Here is a 23727-nt window from a genome sequence, read left to right as displayed (position 1 = left end):
ATCTTCATCCTGCCCCTGCACGATAACTTATGAAAAACCCTGTGTCTAACACTTAAACATTACATACGTGCATAATATTAAAACTGTGCCCTTACACTAACGCACAAACAATTACACACATGTAAAACACTAGAGCTATCTCCTCACCTAAGCTCTCACTTAATACTTACCCTAACCTGCAAGCACTCACACAAACACTCCAAACCCACTTACCTCTGCAGACATCCCATTAAAGAAACGTTGGCAATTCCTGCAGTTGACATAACTGACATTCGATGTAAAATCACATCAGTTATATCAGCCAAACAAATAGACATTTAACTAATCTAACTGCAACCATACACACACACACACACACACACACACACACACACACACACACACACACACACACACACACACACACACACACTTGCACACACATGCCCACACACACACACACACACACACACACACACACACACACACACACACACACACACACACACACACACAAGAAGACAGTGTGCAGCTAATTTTTCTATGACATAGTACAAAGTCTATAGCCAGTGAGTTAAAGTTTAAATGATAGAGCAGAGACATTGCAGGAACAGGCACTAAATGCATTTACTTTTTATGTACACACTCAAAAATACCATCAATACATGCAGCAACTGCTTTTCACATACCCGTGTTTCATATACATAAAGCTTATAAAGTGATTTTGCACAGAGATGCAGTATTTTCAAACATTAGTATAGATAACAGCTCACCATACCTGCACTAGCAGTGGTCTGATAACAATGTCCTTCTGACCCCTCTGAGGTACAGTAACAATTTCATTTCCGCAGTACTCATCAGAATGTATAGCTTCAGCAGAGATAGTGAAGTTTACTTCTCCTGTATAAAAATGCAGTTAAAGTGATTTAACTAGTAAAAGTATTTGGTAACTAATACAAAAGTATAATGCACCTCACTATTCCTTTGTGTATTAGTAAGATTGGAAACTGCACTTAATGTCATTTTAAAAATATTTTATTTTTCTTACATTTGTGGTTTCTTGTATGATGCTTATTTCTTTTCTTGCCTATATTAAAATTTATATCTCCAATATGGCTTTTAAATATATTTGCATATTTCTTCCTTGATGCAGGAAAATGTTTGTCTTTTTTATTATTCAATTGTTTTGTGTTGATAATCCACTGCAATATAGCAGCTCATTATTAATAAACTGAAATTTCATAAATAATAAATACGTCTCATGGCATGTTGAGATTAACTAATTCTACAGGAAAATAATAGCTGTTTGACGTCTGGAAATCTAGACCTCCAGTTATGTGCTAACATGGTAACAGCACTGGCAGATTCTGATACTAGAAAATCATATATTTGTTATTTTCTGGAACATTTTCATATAATTTTGAATGACATATAGAAGCTGATGTATTCTGCCAAAGGAAAGTTAACTGTGTATTTTCTCTATTTGATTAAAAGGCATAAGTGAAATCAATTCACTGCTGCTACCAGAATCTCCAAAGATAAAAACAAGATGTGAAAAGTTACCCAAGTGATGTAGATTTGAAACTCCTAAGCTTTAAGGTTCTGTCATGCAGACTCCTTTCTTATTCTTTCAGAATAAAAATATGCTGCTATATAAGAATTTGGAGGATGAAATGATCCACATTCAGAAAAATAAAATAATATCTAAATGCACAGTTTACCTTAAGACATTGTAGGCCCAGAATTTATATTCCTCTAGTTAATCAGGAATTCCGGAACACTGAACTCCCCATCTTCAACATGCTCAACATTTCTTAAAGCCCAAATCAACAAACTTTGTTATAGTGAAGTTTCTATTAAGTAGTTTAGCTTCCTATTACCTATTCAAGCTCTACAATAGATTAAAAAAGAGAAATTAGGTAAGATATGACAATTGTCATCAACATGTCTTTGGAAAACACACAAAAATTGTGCCTTTGTCAAAACCATAAAAATATGTTGCTTTAAAGCTTCCTTCATAGTTCTTCCATGTTGTCAATGTTCTTTTGTATATCTTCCAGAAATATTGGCTGCTAATGTAGCAGGAACAGAATTTCTCGAGAAAATTTTTCTAAAATCTAAATTTGATCAAATAAATAGAAACAATCAGCCACCAAGTAATATTTGTCATAAAGAGCCAGGTAACAAATCTTGTTGATGCACTATGAGTACAAACTAAATTTAAATACATAGACAACTAATATGCAAGCCTGATATGACTATCCTGCCATATTCAACTTGTTAAATCCAAATAATACTGGGGGAATCAGTTTATAAAATAAATTTATTGTATAAATCTACCAGGGAAATGAAACAGCCCTTCCCAACTTTACAGTTTCAAAGCAATAACATAAATACTGTCCCTTGCCTTGCAATTTCCTAAAATCAGTACCTTTTGAAAGCTGTACTACACACAGCCCCTTTAATAAATGGGTTGTTTCAAATGTATAGGCTCTAGGACTCTTACAGGCCTTGATTCCAAAGTCTCTGTCTTATGCATTCTTATAGATTCATAAATTGTTACTAGGCTAATGACCTGGGGGGGCCTTTCTAAGCTTAGCTAAGTTTTCCTGACAGAATAATGATTTCCTGTATCTATAAGGGACACGAGTGCCTGGCTCAGTGTAAATTTCCTATTCCCCATCCACTGGTCTAGGTTGCACTGAAACTGGGTAATAGACAAAATTCTGCTTCACATGGATTAGAAGCCTGATCCATAGGAGTGACAGTCTCTGGCACACATAGCTGTCTCTCCAGCATGTCTGTTTAAATTGCAGGCAAAGTTCAGGTCTCTTTTAAGTGTACTTCACAAATAGTCCTGACTGGGCTAATGTACTCCACATATCCTGGGTCTTCCTTTCAAATGATCCTCCACGCTCCTTTTTTATATATCCTTAAATGGTCATTATTGCCTTTTTAGTTAGCTAATACATTCAGCTTCCTGACTAGCTTTCTGTGGGAACTTCTTATACACAAATTACCATAAAAGGCACACATTTTCCCAAATTCAACAAACACTTTTAAAGGCACACTTCACATTGTTCCAAGGCAACATGTTACGTCTGTCCCTCTCTGAGTATGACACCTTCAGCTTTGTACTAATACAATTGGTTGCAGGACATTGACAGCCCACTGGCATTTTTGTTGGCCATGCCTGTGGGTCACTGTATACTGGAAAGGTTGGTGGGATACTACTCACTGGCACAAATTTGTATTCCATCAATCTGCATACCCTGATATTGTAAAGGGGCATGACTTCAGGGAACAGAAGGCCCACTTTACTGATAAATCCTGTTTTTCTATGACACAATATTTCCTTACAACATTACTTAACTTTCTGTTGATATAGCAGACAGGGTACCCCTACCATGAAAGTCTTGGGACAGCATTGACCTCAAACCTACCTCTGATGCATTAGTATATAAGGTAATTTTTTAGTGGAATCAAGAGTCACTAACAGATTCAGAATGTTGGATCATTTTTACTTTAATAAATGCTCTGTCTGCCTCAAGAGACTATTGCATCTCAGCAAGGGCTTTCCCTTTAGTGATAGCTATCAAAAGACAGACAATCATTGTGAAATTAGACACACTACTTCTTGGGTCTATATTAGGTCACCGAAATGGCATTCCAGCGAACACCTAATAATTGACCAGTAATCAGCGAAACTCGCTTCAGCGATTCACTGACTTTACTAAGGGCAATTAAATAGTTGCCCAAAGCACAACAGACAACTACAGAACTTCGTCCTTTTCTCCACTGTAGTGCTGGTATATATAGTTGGTGGGGGCAAAGCCCCACTTGAGTGGGTTCAATTTAACTGTACGTTACTGCATTGTGCTTTGGGCAACTATTTAGTTACCCTTAGTAAATTCAGCAAATTGCTGATGCAATTTTTCCTGATTATGGGTCAATTATTAGGTGGTCATCCGAATTGCATTTCAGCTTCCTAATATAGACTCTAATTCTCTAATTCCCAGCTAGTCCCAAGCAAAACCTTTACTTGCCTTTTATTGGAGGGTAAAGAACAGTTTTTATGGCTTCTATTTTTTCTGCTTGTGATCTTCCCATCCTTTTCCCATAAGATATCACACATTTTTGACTTCTACATTGTCCAATTTTCTTTTTTTAATATTCACAGTCAAGCCTATCTGCCATACACATTCCAGCACGGCTTTCACTTTTGGTGAGACTCCCAGCCTTCTGATTGAATGGCCACATCCTCCAGATATGTAGCAGCATATTGCAAGTGGGTCTTCAATATTTTATTCATCAGCCTCTGAAAGATGTCAGAGGTTTCATGTAGGATAGCATACTATGTATTGAAGCAGACCATATTGGGTTAGATAGTTTTTTTTTTTTTTTTTTATCTTGGCAGAGGGATAAGTGATATTTGTTTATACCATTTTGTCAAGTCCAGTGTTGTTAAGTATGTGGTCTTTCCCAGGTTTTTGATCAACCCATCAGGTCTGGACATGGGATAACTATCAAACTTTGATGTCTATAAGTTGTTGCAGACCCTGATACTTCCATCGGGTTTAGGAACTAGCAATATTGGGTTGCGTCAGTCACTCCGTGTCAGTTGTAAAAGAGGCCTAGTTTGAGCATTTTTATTACTGTTTCTGTGACTGTTTCATTCTAGCAGGAATTAGTTTAGCCTTCAAACCAAGTGCTGTTTCTCTACCCTACCCTATTCTATTCTATTCTATTCTATTCTATTCTATTTTGTTCTATTTTATTAGTTTACATATTCCAGGCCTTTCTGACAACACACATTTTTCTTTTAATAAGAATTCTATCACTTCTGCTTTTTTACTTTTGACAGGGAGAACAAATGACAGTATTATATCAAAACTGTATTACACCAGCAAATTGTCAAACTCTTTTTTTTTCAAACTCTTTATTGAATTTGGAAGAAACAAAATATTTGGTCCACTGTGGATGAACAAAACACACGGAAAATAAAATAATTACGTAGCAGACAGCAAACATGAGTAATGAAACAAGGCTGAATACATAACAACTATTCATAAACAAAACTCTAGTGTGTTGTAAAGGTGAGTGCTTTCATGTTAAAAATGCTCCACTGATTTATCACTTGTGACACAGGCACATTTATATTCAAATGAAAGTAATCACACTGTAATTAACATAACAAACATTTTACTTCAAATATATTGCTATATGTCATATAACCTAAGCAAGATTACATAAATTATTCAATTCCTGCTTTTTTTTTTTCTTTTTAAACAAGAAACATTTTTTATTAAACCATCATTTACTACATAGGCAATCATACATTTATGCAAATGAAGACAGTCCACACTGACACAGTCCTAGTTGCAAGCATTTTATATCATAATCCATACTGACACACTCCCAGCTGCAAACATTATACATCACTTATAATCTACCCAATCTTTATCAGTCAAACATTACATAGCTCATTTTAAGTCCTGCCACCTTTTAAACCTCATTCCCCTTTGTATGTATTGTTCCCACAATTCACATTTTTTCCTATGTAGTTTACTCCTACCCTTTTCTAAAGATCTCATTTCTAGTTGTTTTACCTCTATTACTATATTCACTACTTGTAGTATAGTTGGTTTAGATTTTGAATTCTATTTTCTAGTAATTGCTTTTTTGGCAGCCACCATTATTAGACACAGCATGGCCTTACCATGCCTAGGCATTTCCGATTCTGTATCATAGCTCAGAAAAATCATCTTCCTTGTCAGACCAATCTGTCCACCCAGCATCTCTGACAGTGCACCCTTCAGGGAATCCTTAAAGCCCACCAATTCACTGGACTCTCAGAAAATATGTTCCCAATTATCTCTTTCTTCCCTGTCACATCTCCAACATTTGCTGTCTGCCTGAGGAAAAATTGTCTGAAGTTTACTTGGGGTATAAAAATATGTATGTAAACATTTCCAGACAAAAATCCTAAATCTTCTAGATTGTGTTGCATGTTTGGGAGATATACATAAACACTTGAGAAACAAGGACATGTTTAATTCAGCACTTTAGTCTAGCAATGTACAAAGACTTCATCTGTATAACATAGTTAACAAAGCACATTTAAATAAGCTTGACAATTAATGACATCATTGTAACCCACTAATGAGAGACAAATAAACCTAAAACTGGTAATCGTGTCAGTATAAAATCACTCATGATGAACAAATAAAAAATTCTAATTACTCACAATTTTGTACACTGCAGATTCATATTACATTTTATAGGAATGTTGTCAGCATATGACAGGGTGCCTAGAGAGGAGTTGTGGTATTGTATGAGGAAGTCGGGAGTGGCACAGAAATATGTAAGAGTGGTACAGGATATGTACAAGGGTAGTGTGACAGCGGTGAGATCTGCAGTGGCAGTGACAGATGCTTTTAAGGTGGAGGTGGGATTACATCAAGGATCAGCTCTGAGCCCTTTCTTATTTGCAGTGGTGATGGACAGGTTGACAGATGAGATCAGACATAAGTCCCCGTGGACTATGATATTTGCAGATGACATTGTGATATGTAGTGAGAGTAGGGAACGGGTTGAGGAGACCCTGGAGAGGTGGAGATATGCTCTAGAGAGGATAGGAATGAAGGTTAGCCGGACTAAGATGGAATATATGTGTGTGAATGAAAGGGAGGATAGAGGAATGGTGAGGATGCAAGGGAGTAGAGTTGGTGAAAATGGATGAGTTTAAATACTTGGGATCAACAGTTCAGAGTAATGGCGAGTGTGGAAGAGAGGTGAAGAAGAGAGTACAGGCATGGTGGAGTGGGTGGAGAAGAGTGTCAGGAATGATTTGTGACAGACGAGTACCAGTAAGAGTGAAAGGGAAGGCCTACAAAAGGGTAGTGAGACCAGTTATGTTATATGGGTTAGAAACAGTGGCATTGACAAAAAGGCAGGAGTCAGAGCTGGATGTGGCAGAGTTAAAGATGTTAAGATTTGCACTGGGTGTGACGAGGGTAGACAGGATTAGGAATAAGTACATTAGAGGGTCAGCCCAGGTAGGACAATTTGGAGACAAAACCAGAGAGACAAGATTGCGTTGGTTTGGACATGTGCTGAGGAGGGATGCTGGGTATACTGGGAGAAGGATGCTAATGATGAAGCTGCCAGGTAAGAGGAGAAGAGGAAGGCCTAAGATAAGGTTTATGGATGTGGTTAGAGAGGACATGCAGGTGGCTGGTGTGACAGAGCAAGATGCAGAGGACAGGAAGAAATGGAAACAGGTGATTCGCTGTGGCGACCCCTAACCGGGAAAAGCCGAAAGAAGAAGAAGAAGAAGATAGGAATGTTGTCATTTAAGCCCGGGGAAATGCTTGAATTCAGTTTTAATTGCCAAGTTAACTATCTATGGTCCAAGCAGTTTTCCAGTCTCCACCTATGAAAGGAAAATAATCTTTTCTAAGATAAAAAACAAAACAAAATAACTTTTTTTTGAAATTCTTGCATTCCTCAGGTTGCTCACACTAGGTATTATCAATATTATCATTTTTATGTGGTAAGCATGCTCAGAAATCCTTTGTAAGCATCTCTTAGTCTTGCCTCTGTCAAAGCAATCACAAGCCTAGAACACTGCTATTTAAACTACCTCTGAGTCCCTACAATTAATTTGCATTAATACCAAATGAAACAGGATAAGTAGCAACACTACTGTAGGGGGTCATCATAATTTAATTTGCATTGCTTTCACCTTCCATATTTTCTTTGTAACCTGTAATACAGTTTTCACATTTCTGCCACCAGAATTCTTTTCAGTATTAATACCACAAAACTCAGCAATGTGGCCCATCTATCACCTCTGAAATTAATTATCATAGTAGGTAATGACTTTGTTTCAAAAGAACTGGTGCATCTTTTGTATACTTAGAAACAGACAATCCAGTTTTAAACATGTCATCTTTGACAAATGAGTTCTACTAAAGTTACCAACTTGTCAAAGTTTCTGGAATCATTATTCAGTACACATTTCTTGTATTAGTAAGCAAAACTCCTTGAAATATGTCTACTGCTAAAATTTCTATCATGTTTACTTAACAGTTTATATCACTTTAAAGTCAAAGCTTTAAATATGCTTTAAATCGTTCATTTAGTCAGTAGTAAAACATTATTGCTTGTGGTTCAGAAGTTATTCCAGCCTAGCCAAGAGTTCTTTCTTAAGTTTGTCACAGTCCAGTAATCAGTTCCTTTCAAGTCCACGCATGTTTTCGGTGCCGGTATTTTCAACTGGGATGACAAGATTTTTGCTCAGTCTGCTTGGTTCCTGTTCTTTGTTAATGGCATAATGTTCAAAAGGCACCAAGTAGGATTCCAGGTCATGTTCCTTGGTCAAACATTTCATGGCAGGTACATTCTTGTGGGATAGCAGCTACCTTAAGCAACACATCCATCTGCTGTGGCAGTTACCACTGCTTCTTATCACTTTTGACATTTGATTCTAGAAGCATTTTCAGCAAGTCCTCGATGGCTAACGTCAACAGAAACACCAGCAGTACAGTGAAATCATTGGATGGTAAACATACAAAATCTACTCACAGAAATGTCTCATGGAAACAACAATAAAAGTTAGGGATATTGAAAGATCAAATATGGTTTACAATTGATAACAGAGGCTTTGGAAAGAATGGAAAATTGTATGTCATTGGCTAACTGTCCACATTCTCCACCAATATAAATCCAAGGAACATTAGAGGCACCACTTAATTTAGAAAAATATGTTGCATAAATCCACTGGGGAGACAAAATTAATGGCTCTTCCTAGCTTTGCAAAATCAAAGGAAATAACTCCATGAGTTGCAGTTTCAAAGAACAGTGCCTGTTGAAAGCTATAGTATATTTAGCCACTTCAGTAAATGGACTATCTCAAATGTACAGGCTGTAGACATTTTCAAGGCCTAAATTCCAGTTCACTGTCATAGATGCTCCAGGAATTGTACTTCATTAAATCATCCCAACTGGGCTAATATAATTCATGTCTTCTGAGTCTGCCTTCCTAATGAAAGACTATCTTCTTGATTCTAGCCCTTCCAGCCGCTTACTTTTATACAGTCTTAAATGGTCATTATTGACTTGTTAACTAGGTAATATTTGCAGCTTCCTGACTAGCATTCTAGAGGAACTTTCCATACATTAGTCACTGTTAAAGGCAATAAGAAACAAACAGGCACTTACAGACATTCATCTTTGTGACGAAAGGAGATACTGCCAGCCCAGCTAGCTGGAATTGTGTAAATAATTATGTGTTATTTAGTGAATATCTAAATAATTTATATAAGATGCTTGTGTTACAAATGTATTAGAACTGCACATCATGTGTATATCAAACTGCTTACACACATATGTCTGTGTTGAAAAGGTACTCACTGAGTGATGTTTGAAAAGTAACCACAGTGTGCCCTACTGGAAAAGAACAGAAATGTACATGCATTATTGTAACTGTTTAAATGTATATATTTTAACAGTGGAAACTAGGATACAGAAGGTTAACCTCAGTCTAGTAAATTTTAGAAAAATAACTGAAATTAAATTACTTTATGGCTAGGCCATAAAATATGGTATATTTTAGTTTTCAAGGCAGCAAGAGACACAATGTCTGTACTAGGAAATTTTCTGCATTGTCTTTATGGTGAATTAATTATTAGTCATGAAAGCATGAAGGAATGCAATTGTTTTATGACTTCCAGCATCTGCCAGAGATCTGAGGAGAAGCCCTTGTCTGTACATTTTTACAGGTAGATGCTAAATACTGCTAGCTTCATCAATGGTTATTTGACCTGGGAACTAGAAGTCAGATGACAAGAAATGATGTCATTCTGCAAGCTGCCCCAGCAGTAATATTTTAGATATTAATTTGAGAAGTGTCTTAGTGAGACAGAGCATTCTGTATTCAGTCTTGGACCTGACAAGAACCATTCAAAACACATCTGCCTTGCTCTATTAGTAAGTTACTAGAGTATACTAATTCTCTTAGATTCAGTCGGGAATCTCTAGTAACTTACTAATAGAGTAAGGCAGATGTGTGATGAATGGTTCTTGTCAGGTCCAAGACTGAATACAGAATGTTCTGTCTCATTAAGAGGATCAGCCACATAACGCACGCACTAAGGTCCCTCAACAACAGGTACAAATATGACTCTGTCATTGTACATGTGGGTGTGAATGACCTGAGATGTACCTCCCTGGACTACATGAAAAGAGACATGGAGGAGCTCTCGGATTATGTAGCCCAGGTGGGTATGACCCTAGCCCTGAGCAGCATCTTACCATTACCCAGAATTATACCACAGTACAAGCAGAAAATGATTGCTTTCAACAATTGGCTAAGTTTCTGGTGTCATTCTAAGGGGATCCAGTATCTGTCTGCCTGGGATGACATAATTGACAGACCTCGATGCTTTCCCAAAGATGGCCTTGATCTGTCACCCCTGGGCTTCCAGATACTGGCCAAGGCTCTTGCCACCCCTATAGTGCCTTTTTTGGGTGGAGCTCCAAAAACCAAATTATCACTATAACATCTGTAAAAAAATGCAATCTGAGGGTCAAGCTGCTCAATGCTAGAAGTCTAAATATCAAAATGCACTCAGTTGGAGTATTCCTTAAAATGGAGAACATCGACATTTGTGCTGTAACAGAGACCTGGTTCAAGGAAGCAGAAATCACCCTTGCACTTTCAGGCTATAGCTCATTCCACACCTTTTGGCCCCAGAACATGGACTGAAGCCCCAATGGTGGTGGTGTTTCCATATTCATAAAGGATGCACACACCTCCAGACTGGTAGCCCAGCATAACGCATCTGAGATATTTCAGGTGCAGCTAACATTGGGTAAGACAGCGATTCAGGTCGTAGCCTGCTATAGATCCCCAGCCATGTCCCAAGACTCACACTCCACATTCCTAAGCACCTTGGAGAATATTAGGGTCCAACCTAACACTCTCATACTGGTGACTTTAACTACCCCTCCATTAACTGAGAAAACTACTCATGTACCAATGCACTTGTCCAACGTTTCCTGGAATTCATTAATTCAAATGCCATGGACCAGCTCGTTCTTACCCCCACTACAGGTAGCAACATCCTTGACTTGGTCATTACTAACATGGGCGACAGTTGTTCTACATCAATAGTAACCTCCTCCCTGGTTAGATCCGACCACAGACTAATCACCTTGGAAATCCACATCCCTCCCATCCCCCACCCCCCACAAAGGTAACCACCATGAAAAACTTCTCCAAAGCTAATTTTGGGCTCCTAAAAACAGAGGTGGCTAACTTCATGGCACTCATGCAAATGGAGAATAGTTACATGACCACCGAATCATACACCAATGCACAGTACAAACATGTACAGAAATGCATAGATCTTGCCATACCCAACAGAACCAAGACACTCTCCTCCAATAAAAGGAAGCCAGTCTGGTGGTCCTTTACCATAAACAAACTCTACAACAGAAGGAGGAAACTGATGCGGAATAAGGTGAAGTCCCAAGACTGGAAAAATTCCCTTATCAGTCTCAACAAAAAGTTGAGATCCCTCATCAAATCCTCTAAAGCTAGCTATGAAAACAGAATTGAAGCAGATAGTAAAGACAACCACAAGGTCTTCTATAGTTATGTAAAGTATCTCCACGGCAGTACCCAGATTTGATCTGAGCTACTGCACAATAATACCGCCTATTATACCGAGCCAACAGATATTGCCAATATACTGGCCGACAGATTCAGTGCCAACTTTACACCCCCCCCCACAAAGGACCAATCACAACACCAGTAGATTGCCAGGCACCCAGTATTACTGCTGCACAGTTTAAAACAGCACTGTCAAAGGCCAATAATACAGCTTCTATGGGACCTGACAATATCCCTGGCTGTGCTTGACATGAACTACAGAGTGAACTGGCACCTCACCTGTGTGCCCTGTTCAATCACAGCCTCACCTCAGGCTTTGTCCCTACCAAATGGTGCACTGCTACAGTCATTCCTCTCCATAAAGGAGGAGCAGCTACAGACCCTGGGAACTATCACCCCATTAGCCTGATGAGTCTGATATACAAAGCTATGGAACACATCATCATGGACCTAATAAACAAGGATATAGGGAATCTCCAAACTCTGGATCCCACACAGTTTGGTTTTGTGAAGGGTAGATCATGCCTGCTCAACTTGGTTGACTTCTTTGAGTCAGTCACCAGAGCTGTGGATGAAGGCAAGGTGGTTCATACAGCCTACCTTGATCTGGCCAACACCTTTGATACCATTCCCACTCAGGAATCATAGAAAAACTCACTAAGTTAGGCATCAACTATATCACTAGGTGGGTTGCAAACTGGTTCACAGATGGAACCCACAGTGTGAAAGTAGCTGACTCCAAGTCAGACTGACGAGCAGTCACGAGTGGAGTCCCACAGGCTTCGGTCCTGGGTCCTCTCCTGTTTGGTATCTACTTCTCTGAAGTCCAGGCCAACACAAAGGGACTCTGGCTGACAAAATTCGCAGATGATTACAAGTTGGGAACTATTATTAACTCCCCAAGTGATATTGACATCCTACAGAAAGGCCTCACTGAGACCAATGACTGGTGTCAGAACCATGGCTTTAAGCTCAATGCCAAAAAATGTGTCGTCATCCCGCTTGAGAAAAATCCATTTCTCATAAATTACCACATCAATGGTAGTCCATTGAACACAGAAGGCGTTATCAAAAATGTAGCAGCAATATGTTATACAAAAAAGTTAAACAATGGAATAGCAATGTAAACAAATAATACATTTTTTTTTCAGTGCAGCAACTATATTTACATATATACAAGGAAAGTTTTAACCAACAGCATTAATTTAGTAACTTTAGTGTATATCTATAGTAATGTAGTACTTAGATGACGGGGGAGGGAGAAAGGGAGGTATAGTACAGTGGCACTCAGGTTGGGGCTTGGCAAGGGCAATGTTTGAAGTTAAGTAGGTGAAGTTTGAGTTTTCTTTAAAGTGTGATGGGTGGATGATGGAACGTATATCTAGAGGAAGTTTGTTCCACGCTTGGGCAGCAAATGTTTATATAGGAGTTTGCCTAGAGTTTTTTTGGGATAGTAAATGTGTAGAAGTTGCTGGTTGGAGGTACGGAGAGTCCGAGGTGGGATATAGCTAGAGATAAGTGAAGAGAGAGCAGGACAGGATGAAGGCTTATGAATAATACGGTGAAGCATCTGAAGTTGTGATAGCAGTAGAATTTGGGTGAATTCAAGCTACTGGAGTGAGTTTAGGGCAAGGCAGTGATGTGAATTGTAAGGAGAGTTTGTAACAAACCTAGCTATCTTATGGTAGGTTTGTTGGAGTTTGTTCAAGGTTGTAGTTTAGATGTTAGTGAGCACTGGGGCTGCATATAGCAGGGAGGGGAGGAGTAGGGCTTGAGCAAGGGACAGTCTAGCACTTGAGGTGAGAAATTTTTATTGCGATACAGTAAACCCAGTTTCTGGTGTGTCTTTTTTATACATTGGAGCAAGTGAAGATTGAATTTGAGTTCATAATCAATGATGACTCCAAGGAGTTTTGTGTGAGCTTCAGGTTGGATTATAGTTTTATCTGAGGATGAAATAGCAAAGGTGGATTTGTGATGAGTGACAGACTGGTGAAGAAAGAGTAAGAGTTTGGTCTTTTTTTTGGGGGGGGGGGGTTGAGGATGAGTAGATTATTGGACAGCCACTGTTCTGTGGATAGAAATGCATGTTGAGTTAGAGTGTGGAGTTCAGTGATATTATCAGAGATGGAGATGATAGATGAGTCATTGGCATATTGAATGAGACAGGACTCTGCAAGATGTGTAGAGATCGTTGTAAAGATGTTGAGTAGGAGGGGACCCAGGATGGACCAGTAGGAACATGTAAAATGGAGAGGAAGAGGAAAGCCATTTAACAGATTGTTGCCTGCAGGATAAGTAACTGGAGAAGCAGGCAAGGGAGGAAGAAGATATATTTAGATTTGCAAGTTTAGATAGCAGTACAGAATGGGAGACAGTATCAAAAGCTTTGGAAATATCAAGGAGGAGACAAGATACAAGTTTGTTGTTATCAAGAGCCTCAGCTATGATATGTGTGAAGGATAAGTGAGCTGTGTTCGTGCTATGGTTAGGACGGAAACCATGCTGAGTCTGAGTGAGCAGGTTGTTCTGGAGGAGGTGATTGAGAAGCTGTGTGTGTATGCATTTTTCTAGGATCTTAGAGAGGGGAGACAGGATGGCTATGGGACGGTAGTTAGAAGGGTCAGTAGAGTTACCACCTTTATGCAGAGGAATGGGGAAAATAATTTCCATAGTGTAGGGACAGTAGATTCCTGAACAGATCTATTGATTAAGATCAATACTGGATAGGCTATGGAGTTGGCAGCATTTGAGGAAGATAGGAGGTAGGTTATCGGTGCCCCCTTCTTTGCGGTATGGGTAACTTATAAAGAAAATGAAATGTTTAAAATATTTAAAAGTTAGTGAGTGTTGGTACAGTGCATTGCTAATACTACTGCTCTTTATGTCATATGCATGTTCAGAAACTCTATCAGTCAACCTCTTTTCTGCTTTGCTTACATTAAAAGTTTAACATGAGAGGCAAGTAATTAAATAGCCCCCCAACCTGGTGTTACAGACAAAAATATCTGTACTTGCTAAAACTTTGTGGTAAATGATAGGGCAGTCAGCAAAAAAATCTTCAGTAACTACAACGCCCACATTTTTTTCATATATGAGTTATTGTTCATATTCTTGTTCATAATAATGTGGTGTTCATCCTCAATAATTTTGTTTAATATCCAAGTTCCTACTATGTAAAAACCGTGATTGTAATCCCAATTTCTATTTCATTTCCATATGAAAGGCCAACGAGCTTCCTTCTTCTGTGTATTTGTGTGCTCTTTGTCACGTGGCACATGCTGAATGTGAAAACAAGCATGGGTAGCTATCTGCGCACTCTGTGTAACAGCATTACTGCTACCATGTTAAAACGAAACAGTATGCCAAAATGTATGATGTCACAAGGATGGAGGCCCTTCGGTAAGGTAAATGGTACTGATGTTTTGCACATATGCAATGGTATAAATCTTAGCCATATGCGTTTAATGTACTCTGCAAAATATGTGGCTGTGACTGCTCATGGGCTGATTAAGTCCCAACTTCATCCACTCTCTCAGAGTCCAAATTCACATGTGTCTTACTGTGGCTGTGAACTCTGCTGGTGTGATAGTTGCATGCTTCAGGGGTGGTCTCAAACATGGCTTTTCTTTCCACACTATCATGATGGTTTGCACCACACTTGTAGGTAAAATGCTGCTGCTTGTTGCTTTTAACTGTAGGCTTTTTTCTTACTGCTTACCTGTTTTACCATGGTGTGTTGCATGTCCCATCTCCATGTAATACTGTCTGTTTTAATACTGTACTAACCTTTTTTTCCAATCTAATTTCCCTTTTTTTTTATTCTGCTTTTATTATGCTACATGTATTATAATACAGCAACAGCCAATGACGTGGTGTGGTATAGTGAAGATCTACCTACAGTTGACGTTGTTTAATCCACGGCTGGTGGTATACTGTTTCCTTGTGTTGATGTGCTGCGCATGCGTATTGGACTGGCATTCCCACACTGCACAGTACATCATTGCTTTGAAAAGGAAGCAACTGAGATAAGAAAGTCTCCATTGATCAGTTTTTGTTTTCTTTTTCTCTTTTTTTTTAATTAAAAAAAAAACAAAAAACTTTAGAGCAGTTTAGGGGTAGGAGAGATACAGCATGGAAGAAATACAAGGGATATCAGGTACGTGTGTTTAATTTTAGATAATGTACCTGATTTCCCTAGTATTTTGCCCAAGCTGCCTCTCTGGTAAGTCCGGAGTCGGGGCTAAAGATTTTATTTATATTTTTTAAGAAATAAAAATAAAGTTTAAACATTATACCAACGGAAAGAAGTCCGGGTGACCGGACCTTTTTCGGTTGGTATATGGTGGGATTTACAACTGGCACGCTAGTTGAGCTGGCCAATCAGCATGCACATTTCCGAATAGTAATGGGGAGTCATTGTATAATACATGGTATGTCTCTACATCAGTGCAGGATATTATATTGCTTCTCATCACACATTGTATTCTTGATGAGATTCAGAAACATTCATGCTTAGTCATAAGTGTCACTTCCAGCTAAGTGCAAGGTATAATAGCTGTGATTCACAAGAAGGGGTGTTTAACTAGCAATGCGTCAGAATGAACTGCTTATGCTCAGGCCACCTATGGATCTCAGTATGCGAGCCAAGAAAATATCGGTGCAGTGCTAAGCTGCAAAGCAAGCAGACCCGTGGATCATTATTGCATGCTAAAATGCATTATAGCAACGAAAGTATGTGCATGAAGTGTACTAAAAACATGCCTGGCATAGTGTTGTACTTACAGTAATCAGCTACAATTAGTATGGCAACACTTACTATTACAACTTTTTAGTAAAATAAAAAGGCACAATTAACTGCCAGCCAAATAGCTTAGCAAATGCTGCTCTACCCTAATGTCAGAAACATACTAACTTGTCTGAGGGAATGGCTCCCTACTGCGGTGGTAACACAGTACAGTTTATGAACATAGTTAATTATTCATGAGGGCTCCATTTTGAATAATCATTTTAAACTGTTCATGAGCTCTTTTGGCATTAATCAAGCAATTTGGCCACTCAGCAAGTTTTATAAATAGTCGCCTTACTGTTTGGCATAAATTACCATTCAATTATACACTGTTATATATTCTGTAATTTGCATTATGGCACTATTAAGCCAGAAATGTTCCTCTGCACCTTGTTGGATTTTTATTAGTCTCTGTAACCCTTACTATATAGGTAATAGCATATCATGTGGATAATACACCTACGTGGATTTGAAGATACATATGCTGAACTGCAGAATTTCTAATGAAACAATTACATAGCTTTCAACAGCTATATAAAGCAGAATAAAGCAGTATCATCACACTAATTCTGGAATTATTCAGATGTGGGATTAACTCAATATTTCTGACCCTAAAATGCATTTCATATTCATCTTGCTGAATGTCAGAGAAACATGCATCATATACAAAACATATAACATGAAAACCACATTTGGCTGTTTTTTTTTTTCCTGAGCAAACAGATTGCAGTGGCTTGTGTACACATCTTGTAACATTAAATATGGAATTCCTTGGCGCTAATATTTGAGGAAGTCAGTGCTAAGTATGCATGTATGCTATATTCTCTAAGAATGACCTACTACACCTTGTACAGGTCCACTGTTTGTGTTAATTAGTGTTATGCTATGCACTACATGACTATGAACGTCATCATAAGTATGTTTAGTGACTTATGAAAATCGTATGTTTTGTTTGAGAAAAAATGAAAAGTATAAATGTGGAACACGTCATTTTTATGCAGTATATAGCATATGCATTCAAGAACTTAAGACAAATGTAATGACTTTTTTAAAACAGAAATAGATTATAGACCACCAGTGAGAGATGGCATATTTAGAAAGTGCTTTAGTTCCCTGTGTGATTTAATTTGTGGAAGAACTATACATTTTGTGTCTCATCTTACCAGCCCTAAAGACAGCTAATGTTGGTGTTGCATTACATGAGCTCTGGAATTGTCACTCATTGTATTAAATTGTGTCTCTGAGGTTATGATAATTGAAAAAAGGGAAAAAAGGGATTTTTTTAAATAATTTTCCATTTTCTCTGAGGTTTTTTTAAACTGAAGATAGCATAGAGACTAGAGGCTGTAGCTGAGCCCCTACATTGGGAGGTGTAAAGGACTCCTCCTACTAAATAAATTTAGTTTCAATATATTTAGTCTAGCCAACTATTTAAGCTTGTGAATTTAGCATTTTTATCAATTCTGTTTTAAGTTGTGATATCATGGTGGCTGACATTCTGTTATCAACCCTTAATATGTGACTTTTTTATACATGGGGCTGCGTATGTGTGTTGAAATGCAGTGTTTCTTTGTTTTTTTTTTTTTTTTGCTTTCTCCACCCGAACTTGCAGTGCCTCTGATTGTTTCCACATGCACCATACTCACCTTGGTCCAGATCCCTGAGCGGCTTTGTTTTTGGCATCCTTTGAAACTGGGTAGGCCTCGTGACTCCTCTAGAAGTTGACTTTGTGGTTATTCAGTGTTTAGTCCCAGGGAGTAAAGGATCCTATCAGAACTGTATCTAGGTTAATTGGTGCCCAAAGCAATGCGGTTGCCCTTTTCTGTTGGGTCTTTCCCTCAACCAAGGGTGATGAGCCAAATAAAGGTCTTCAGCTAAAGCTGAAGGGTATAAAATATCTTCAACAAAAGTTAATGAGGAAGAAAAAAGATTTTCAATCCCAACTTGAACACTGCACAGTACCTCATAATGTTACATGCATCACCCTTAGCTCTGTTCACACACTGACTTCAGTCACTTCTCTGACTTCAGTCTATCTGTGATGAAACATTCATTCACACAATGTGGAAAGAGCTGTTATGCATATAAAACATAGCTCCTTGCCATAATCACACACCAACTTCTACTGAAAGCTGAGGTATTAGCTTCTTTGCTTAAAAGTAACAGCACTTTCACTCATACAAGGTAACAAAAAGTTATTATGTATAAATATAGTAGTTCTTTGCTGTCTTAGCTCACTGTCATTTAAGCGTTTAAGCAGCCGTGATCATAGAATTGTGTCTGCTTAAACATGGGAAGGAGAATGCTTGCATTTCCAAGCAAGGACCGATTGGAGCCTCTTCAAAATCACTGACCATTCAGCTTAAGTTCTTTTGCCAGGTGGCAGCTATCTTCTTCACCCCATCACTCTACTCTCACTATGGATCTAGATTCTATAGGGGGTTGCGAGTGCACAATGGGTTACCATTATACATGTGGTGGTCAGTCATTTTCCCTTTCTGTGGGAGCAACAAATGAAATTGCATCAGGATATTGTTGCTTCATGTTTAATTTTAGATGACCTGCAAAGCTGCTGGTCTCTACTAGAAGTCACACAGATCTCAGGTTCTTCAAATGCTCCTCATGGGACAGGACAGGACGTAGGACAGCAGGCCACTGGCATTATCATCACCATCATCAAACCCCTTTTTCCCATTTTCTACATGGGGGTCAGGGTGTCGTGTCAACTGTTGCAGGCCATTGGTAAGTTCATTAAATCCTTCACTCAGCCCTACCAGTGGCACGAATCCATTCCCATCCTCAGGTTGCCAATAGTGAGGCCAGATTCCATGCCTCTGTACCTTTTGGCTCTTTTGCTGCTTGATTCCCAGAGCAGCAATTACCTGTTTGGCTGAAGATGTTATATCTTAATGCAAATTTTATATTACCGTGACAGATGGGAAACCAGCATCTATGGGTCCTTTTTCTGATATCCAACAGAGGAAGCTGGTCATGATTTGATCTTTGAGACTCATTTACCTTAATTTTATAAGATTACTCAAGCTTAGCTGGAATGACTCAAATAATGAATGCAGTTTTTTTATTTTATTTTATAACTTCTTGCCTATACTCAGTCCTGAAGAATAACATATTGCATAAAACTGTATAAATACAACATGTGATCTGACCCTAGAGGAATCTGGAGGATCCGATAAGACCTGATACCACAATGCCCTTTTTCTTTAAAAGTCCAGAACCTACCTCGAGTTTCTCCTACCTCTGATTAAACCCTTCATGGGTGGGTGGGTGGAGCAACCAGGGTGACTTGTTTTCTAAATATTCATTGACCTGAGATGCATTACAGCAGAAATAGTGGTGGATAAGGGAAATGATCTACCTGGATAGGTGGTGCAGTGTGAAGAAAAAAAACAGTCGTTAAACATGAGAAGGGATAAGTGGAAGGGGTATGAGCAAATAGGGGACAGCTACAGGGTACTTGCACAACAGATGGGCTTACAAGAATGTGCAGAAGTGACAATCTGCTACAACAACATATGTATGTAGACATTTCCCATAGTTCTCACACACATTAACACGTTTCTCATTTATCAAGCATTGTAGCTACCTAACAGACATTTACTTAGTGCTATACACTATAGATTCTGTGTACAAAATATGCTGTACATTGTGCCTGATGTTGAAACATGAAACAAAATAAAATGAAGTACCCACCTAAGGATTTTGGATTGATATCCCAAAGAAATGTTTTGCTTTCACTGCCACAGATGCAACTGGTATACTGACAATTCTCACAGTATTTGACCAGGAAATCTTTTGATTTTTCGAGGGTAACTTCAACCTGAAGCAAATATAAGGGTTACTTCATATTTTTCATATACACACATATTTTGATGAACTTGTTTGTTGCTTACATTCATTTCAGGCTCACTTCTAATATACTTCACAGATCTAAGGTGAGATATCCCTGTAGGTAATTATAAAGCGGATGCACACTTGCTCACTTAGCAGTAAACAATTATGTTTTGAATTACTAATCCATCTTTTCCCCACTGACCTTACAAAACAATCAATATTAATGATGATAAAGACAGCAGGTTAAATAAATTAAAAAAGGTACTAATCAGTAACTTTCCTTTGTTTGGCTAAGACAGTTTTATCTGCTATAAATACAGTTGGACTTTATGAGAAATGCATAATGTAGCAGTTGAAGAAAGTATATCATTGGCTAATTAGATAACTATAAATAGTTCCATATATGACAGACTGGAAACCACCTGGAAAAAGACAATTCCTTCTTAAGACTTCCAATAAAACTCATGAAAAAATCTTCCCTAAACACAGCAACAGCCTCTTCTTCTCCTAGAATTAATCAACCATGTAAATATGTAAGAGAAGGTCAAACCCGACCAAAACTTTGTAAACTATGATCTGGAAAACATACTTCTGGAGTTCTCTGCCTCTCTGCAAAATCAATTTGCTGAATTAGAAACAAATGACAGGGTACCAAAATTTATTGGCCAAAGTGGCTTATAACTCACAACCCAGAAAGCATCAAAACAGACACACCAAAGTAATGTACATGGACCTGCTACACCTTAAGAAATCCCAATCCCTCGAGCTACATGCTCTAGGGATCTAAACCTTGTCACCACAATAAACAGGACATGCTGGCGCGATAGATTCTTGTCCCAGAGACTTCTTATACTCTGGAACAAGCTACCCATCTATGTCAAGCAAAGTTCCTCATTAGCATTCTTCAAGAAAAATCTTGATGAGTGGATGGGAAATAAGAAGTACCCCTCGGGGATCACTTCTGTGGCTCTGCTCGACAGGGGCATGGTAAATTAACTTTCTTGGGTGGCGTAAGCCAGGGAACCTTGTTGGCTAGGCTTACTTAGGCCCTTGGGCCGATAGCCTAGCACCTACCTATGAACCTATGTGGTCCACTATGGAATATCCAAGATAAAAAAAAAAAAAAAACCTTTAACAAGATTGAATGCTTTCCTCTGAATTAAAACGATCAAAACCTGATAAATGCAAACATGGTTATTCTTTGAAAAGGATTTGTAGTTATATGACAATTCAAAATCATCTGATAAACAACAGTAACAAATTCAAAGCAATGTTAAAGGAAAAGACTTAAAAATATATAAAATCAAATATCATATATACTAATAAATTGTAAATAGTGAGTTCACATTATAAAATCCACTTAGATAGTAGAAAGAATATATTTTTAAACACCACAGATTAATTGTGAATAAATATATCTGTAATTTGGCTGCTCTTAGTTTGAGCACCTGGTAATGGATATACCATTGTTCATACTTAGTGAGATTGTAGCATTCAACAACAATTTCCACCTTAACTCCTTATACTCTATAAAGTATCATCCCAGCAACCTCCTGTTGGAGGTATGTTAACCTTATCATAAATAATAAGGAAAAATAAACTTTTTTTTTATGATTAGTGCATTTGACTGAATGTTTACAGAGGACATTACTAATAACTTTCTTTTTTGTTATTTAAGTGTTAGTGTTTGCACAGTGTTTGGCTAAACTCCCTGTTTTGCTTATGTATAAGGTGTCACAGGAAAGGCAGCATGCCAGGTATACCACACCTGCAAATGTTTTTTATAATTACAGGCATCAAGACAAGGTATAGTTCTGTCATATCTCCCCAGAAGTGGCAGAGGGGCCTTCACTGATGTATTTACAATACTTACACTTCCCACATTTATACATCTTTGTTTCTCATTTCACTTGAATCATACTTGTATCTTTTTTGTTTCTTTCGGGTATTCCCTTAATATTAGTGCCCTTGTTCTTTACAAAACGTCTTAACTGTACAGAGTACATGTCCTTGTTAACTACATTTTTCCACTTCTTAATGTTAATGTCTGTTACAACTATGGAGGCTTGTTGAAGCATGCTGGGAATAATTATACCCTTAGAATAACAATTCTTTGGCATGTCACTAGTACTATTACTACAAATTGAAGTATAGTCTCTATTGATGAACACCTGTTTCATCTTGGCAAGTTCTGTCTGCTTGAAACGCATCATCCTCACAAACTAACTGGAATAGTCAAATCATTTAAGGTTCCTCTTTTGTTATAAAGGATGATTACGCATTAAATATAAATATGGATCTGAATAAGTAGGTTTTCTCTAAATTCTGGAACAATATATTTTCTCAAATGTTGGAGCAATAAATAAAATAAAGAGCAACCAGCAAAAGGCAAAGCGAAAAAGCTGGCTAGGCAATGAGAGTATGAGCACAGCAATTTAATAAACAGTAAAACAATAACATAAAACTCATAAAAACTGGATAAGCGCTTTCCTACACACAGGTACTTCATCAGATCCAACAACATTAAAAGAACTTAAAACACAGGTAGCTATATATCAATGTCTAAGGTCATGTGATTTCAAAATTGGTTTAATAGGGATGACATCATTTAACCCTTTCCCTTCATTTGCCCTAAACAAGTGCAACCACTTAATCTCCACACATTCTGTCTGTGTCTTAATATCACCACCTCTAAGTTGTGGCGGGAAGATTTCCAAAACCAAGAACTTAAACCAGTGATTACTCCCTGCTGCTTTACATGTTTGGACAAAGCATTTCTTTCATCTCCTTTAGTAATGCTATGCACATGCTCCCTAATCCGGTCTCTTAAGCACCGGTTCGTTTTCCCTACATAGAAGCTTTTACAAATCACACAGGAAGCACAGTACACAACACTCTGAGTGCTACAGTCCACATAGAATCCCTACTTGTATCAGGATGTACAAACTGGTCATCTGTATCTATAAACCTACAGGCAATACAATGACGGCAGGGGTGTGTCCCAGTTCTTTCACTTTGTATGCTCTTCCTATTATTAGTCAGTGGTTTGTAGCACAACATCTTTTTAAGTGATGGTCGATTCCTAAAACAAAAAGAGGGGGATCTTCCTAGCATACCCTTACATTTCTCGTCTGAAGTCAAGACCTTCCAATGTTTCCTGACAATCCCACATATAGACCCTGAGTCTTTCGAGTACATAAGGCTCATACGTATAGGTTGAGTAGATTTCTGTGTTGATGGTATGGGCTGTCCTTCTTGTTCATTAAAGTATGGTCTCATCTGAGAGTCCCTTAGCATGACAGCATCATTCTGTGCAGCTATAATATCTGAGTTGTCATAACCTCTATCTAGAAGGTTAGTAGTGAATGTCTCAAAGGAGCTATACATATCACTATCCTTGGTGCTTAACCTAGCCGTTCTAAAAAAA

At 38.1% G+C, this 23727-nt stretch overlaps 1 protein-coding gene across 1 annotated transcript in view; it reads right to left on the bottom strand.

The window, feature by feature from the left end:
- The window catches only part of LOC122808690 (alpha-2-macroglobulin-like), a 1814690-nt gene that overhangs the window by 522708 nt on the left and 1268255 nt on the right, over positions 1 to 23727 (bottom strand). Inside the window, exons 20-21 of the mRNA XM_044079678.1 lie at positions 20160 to 20286; positions 758 to 879 (exon numbers count right to left, since the gene is read on the bottom strand). Of these exons, the coding sequence (XP_043935613.1) occupies positions 758 to 879; positions 20160 to 20286 (249 nt within the window). The remainder of the gene's footprint in view (positions 1 to 757; positions 880 to 20159; positions 20287 to 23727) is intronic.

Source organism: Protopterus annectens, chromosome 8.part0 (genome assembly GCF_019279795.1).
Source record: "Protopterus annectens isolate FY-2018-M chromosome 8.part0, PAN1.0, whole genome shotgun sequence".
Taxonomy (NCBI): Eukaryota; Metazoa; Chordata; order Ceratodontiformes; family Protopteridae; genus Protopterus; species Protopterus annectens.
The sequence above is the reverse complement of the archived record's forward strand: the minus strand, read 5'-3'. Positions and strand labels throughout refer to the sequence as shown.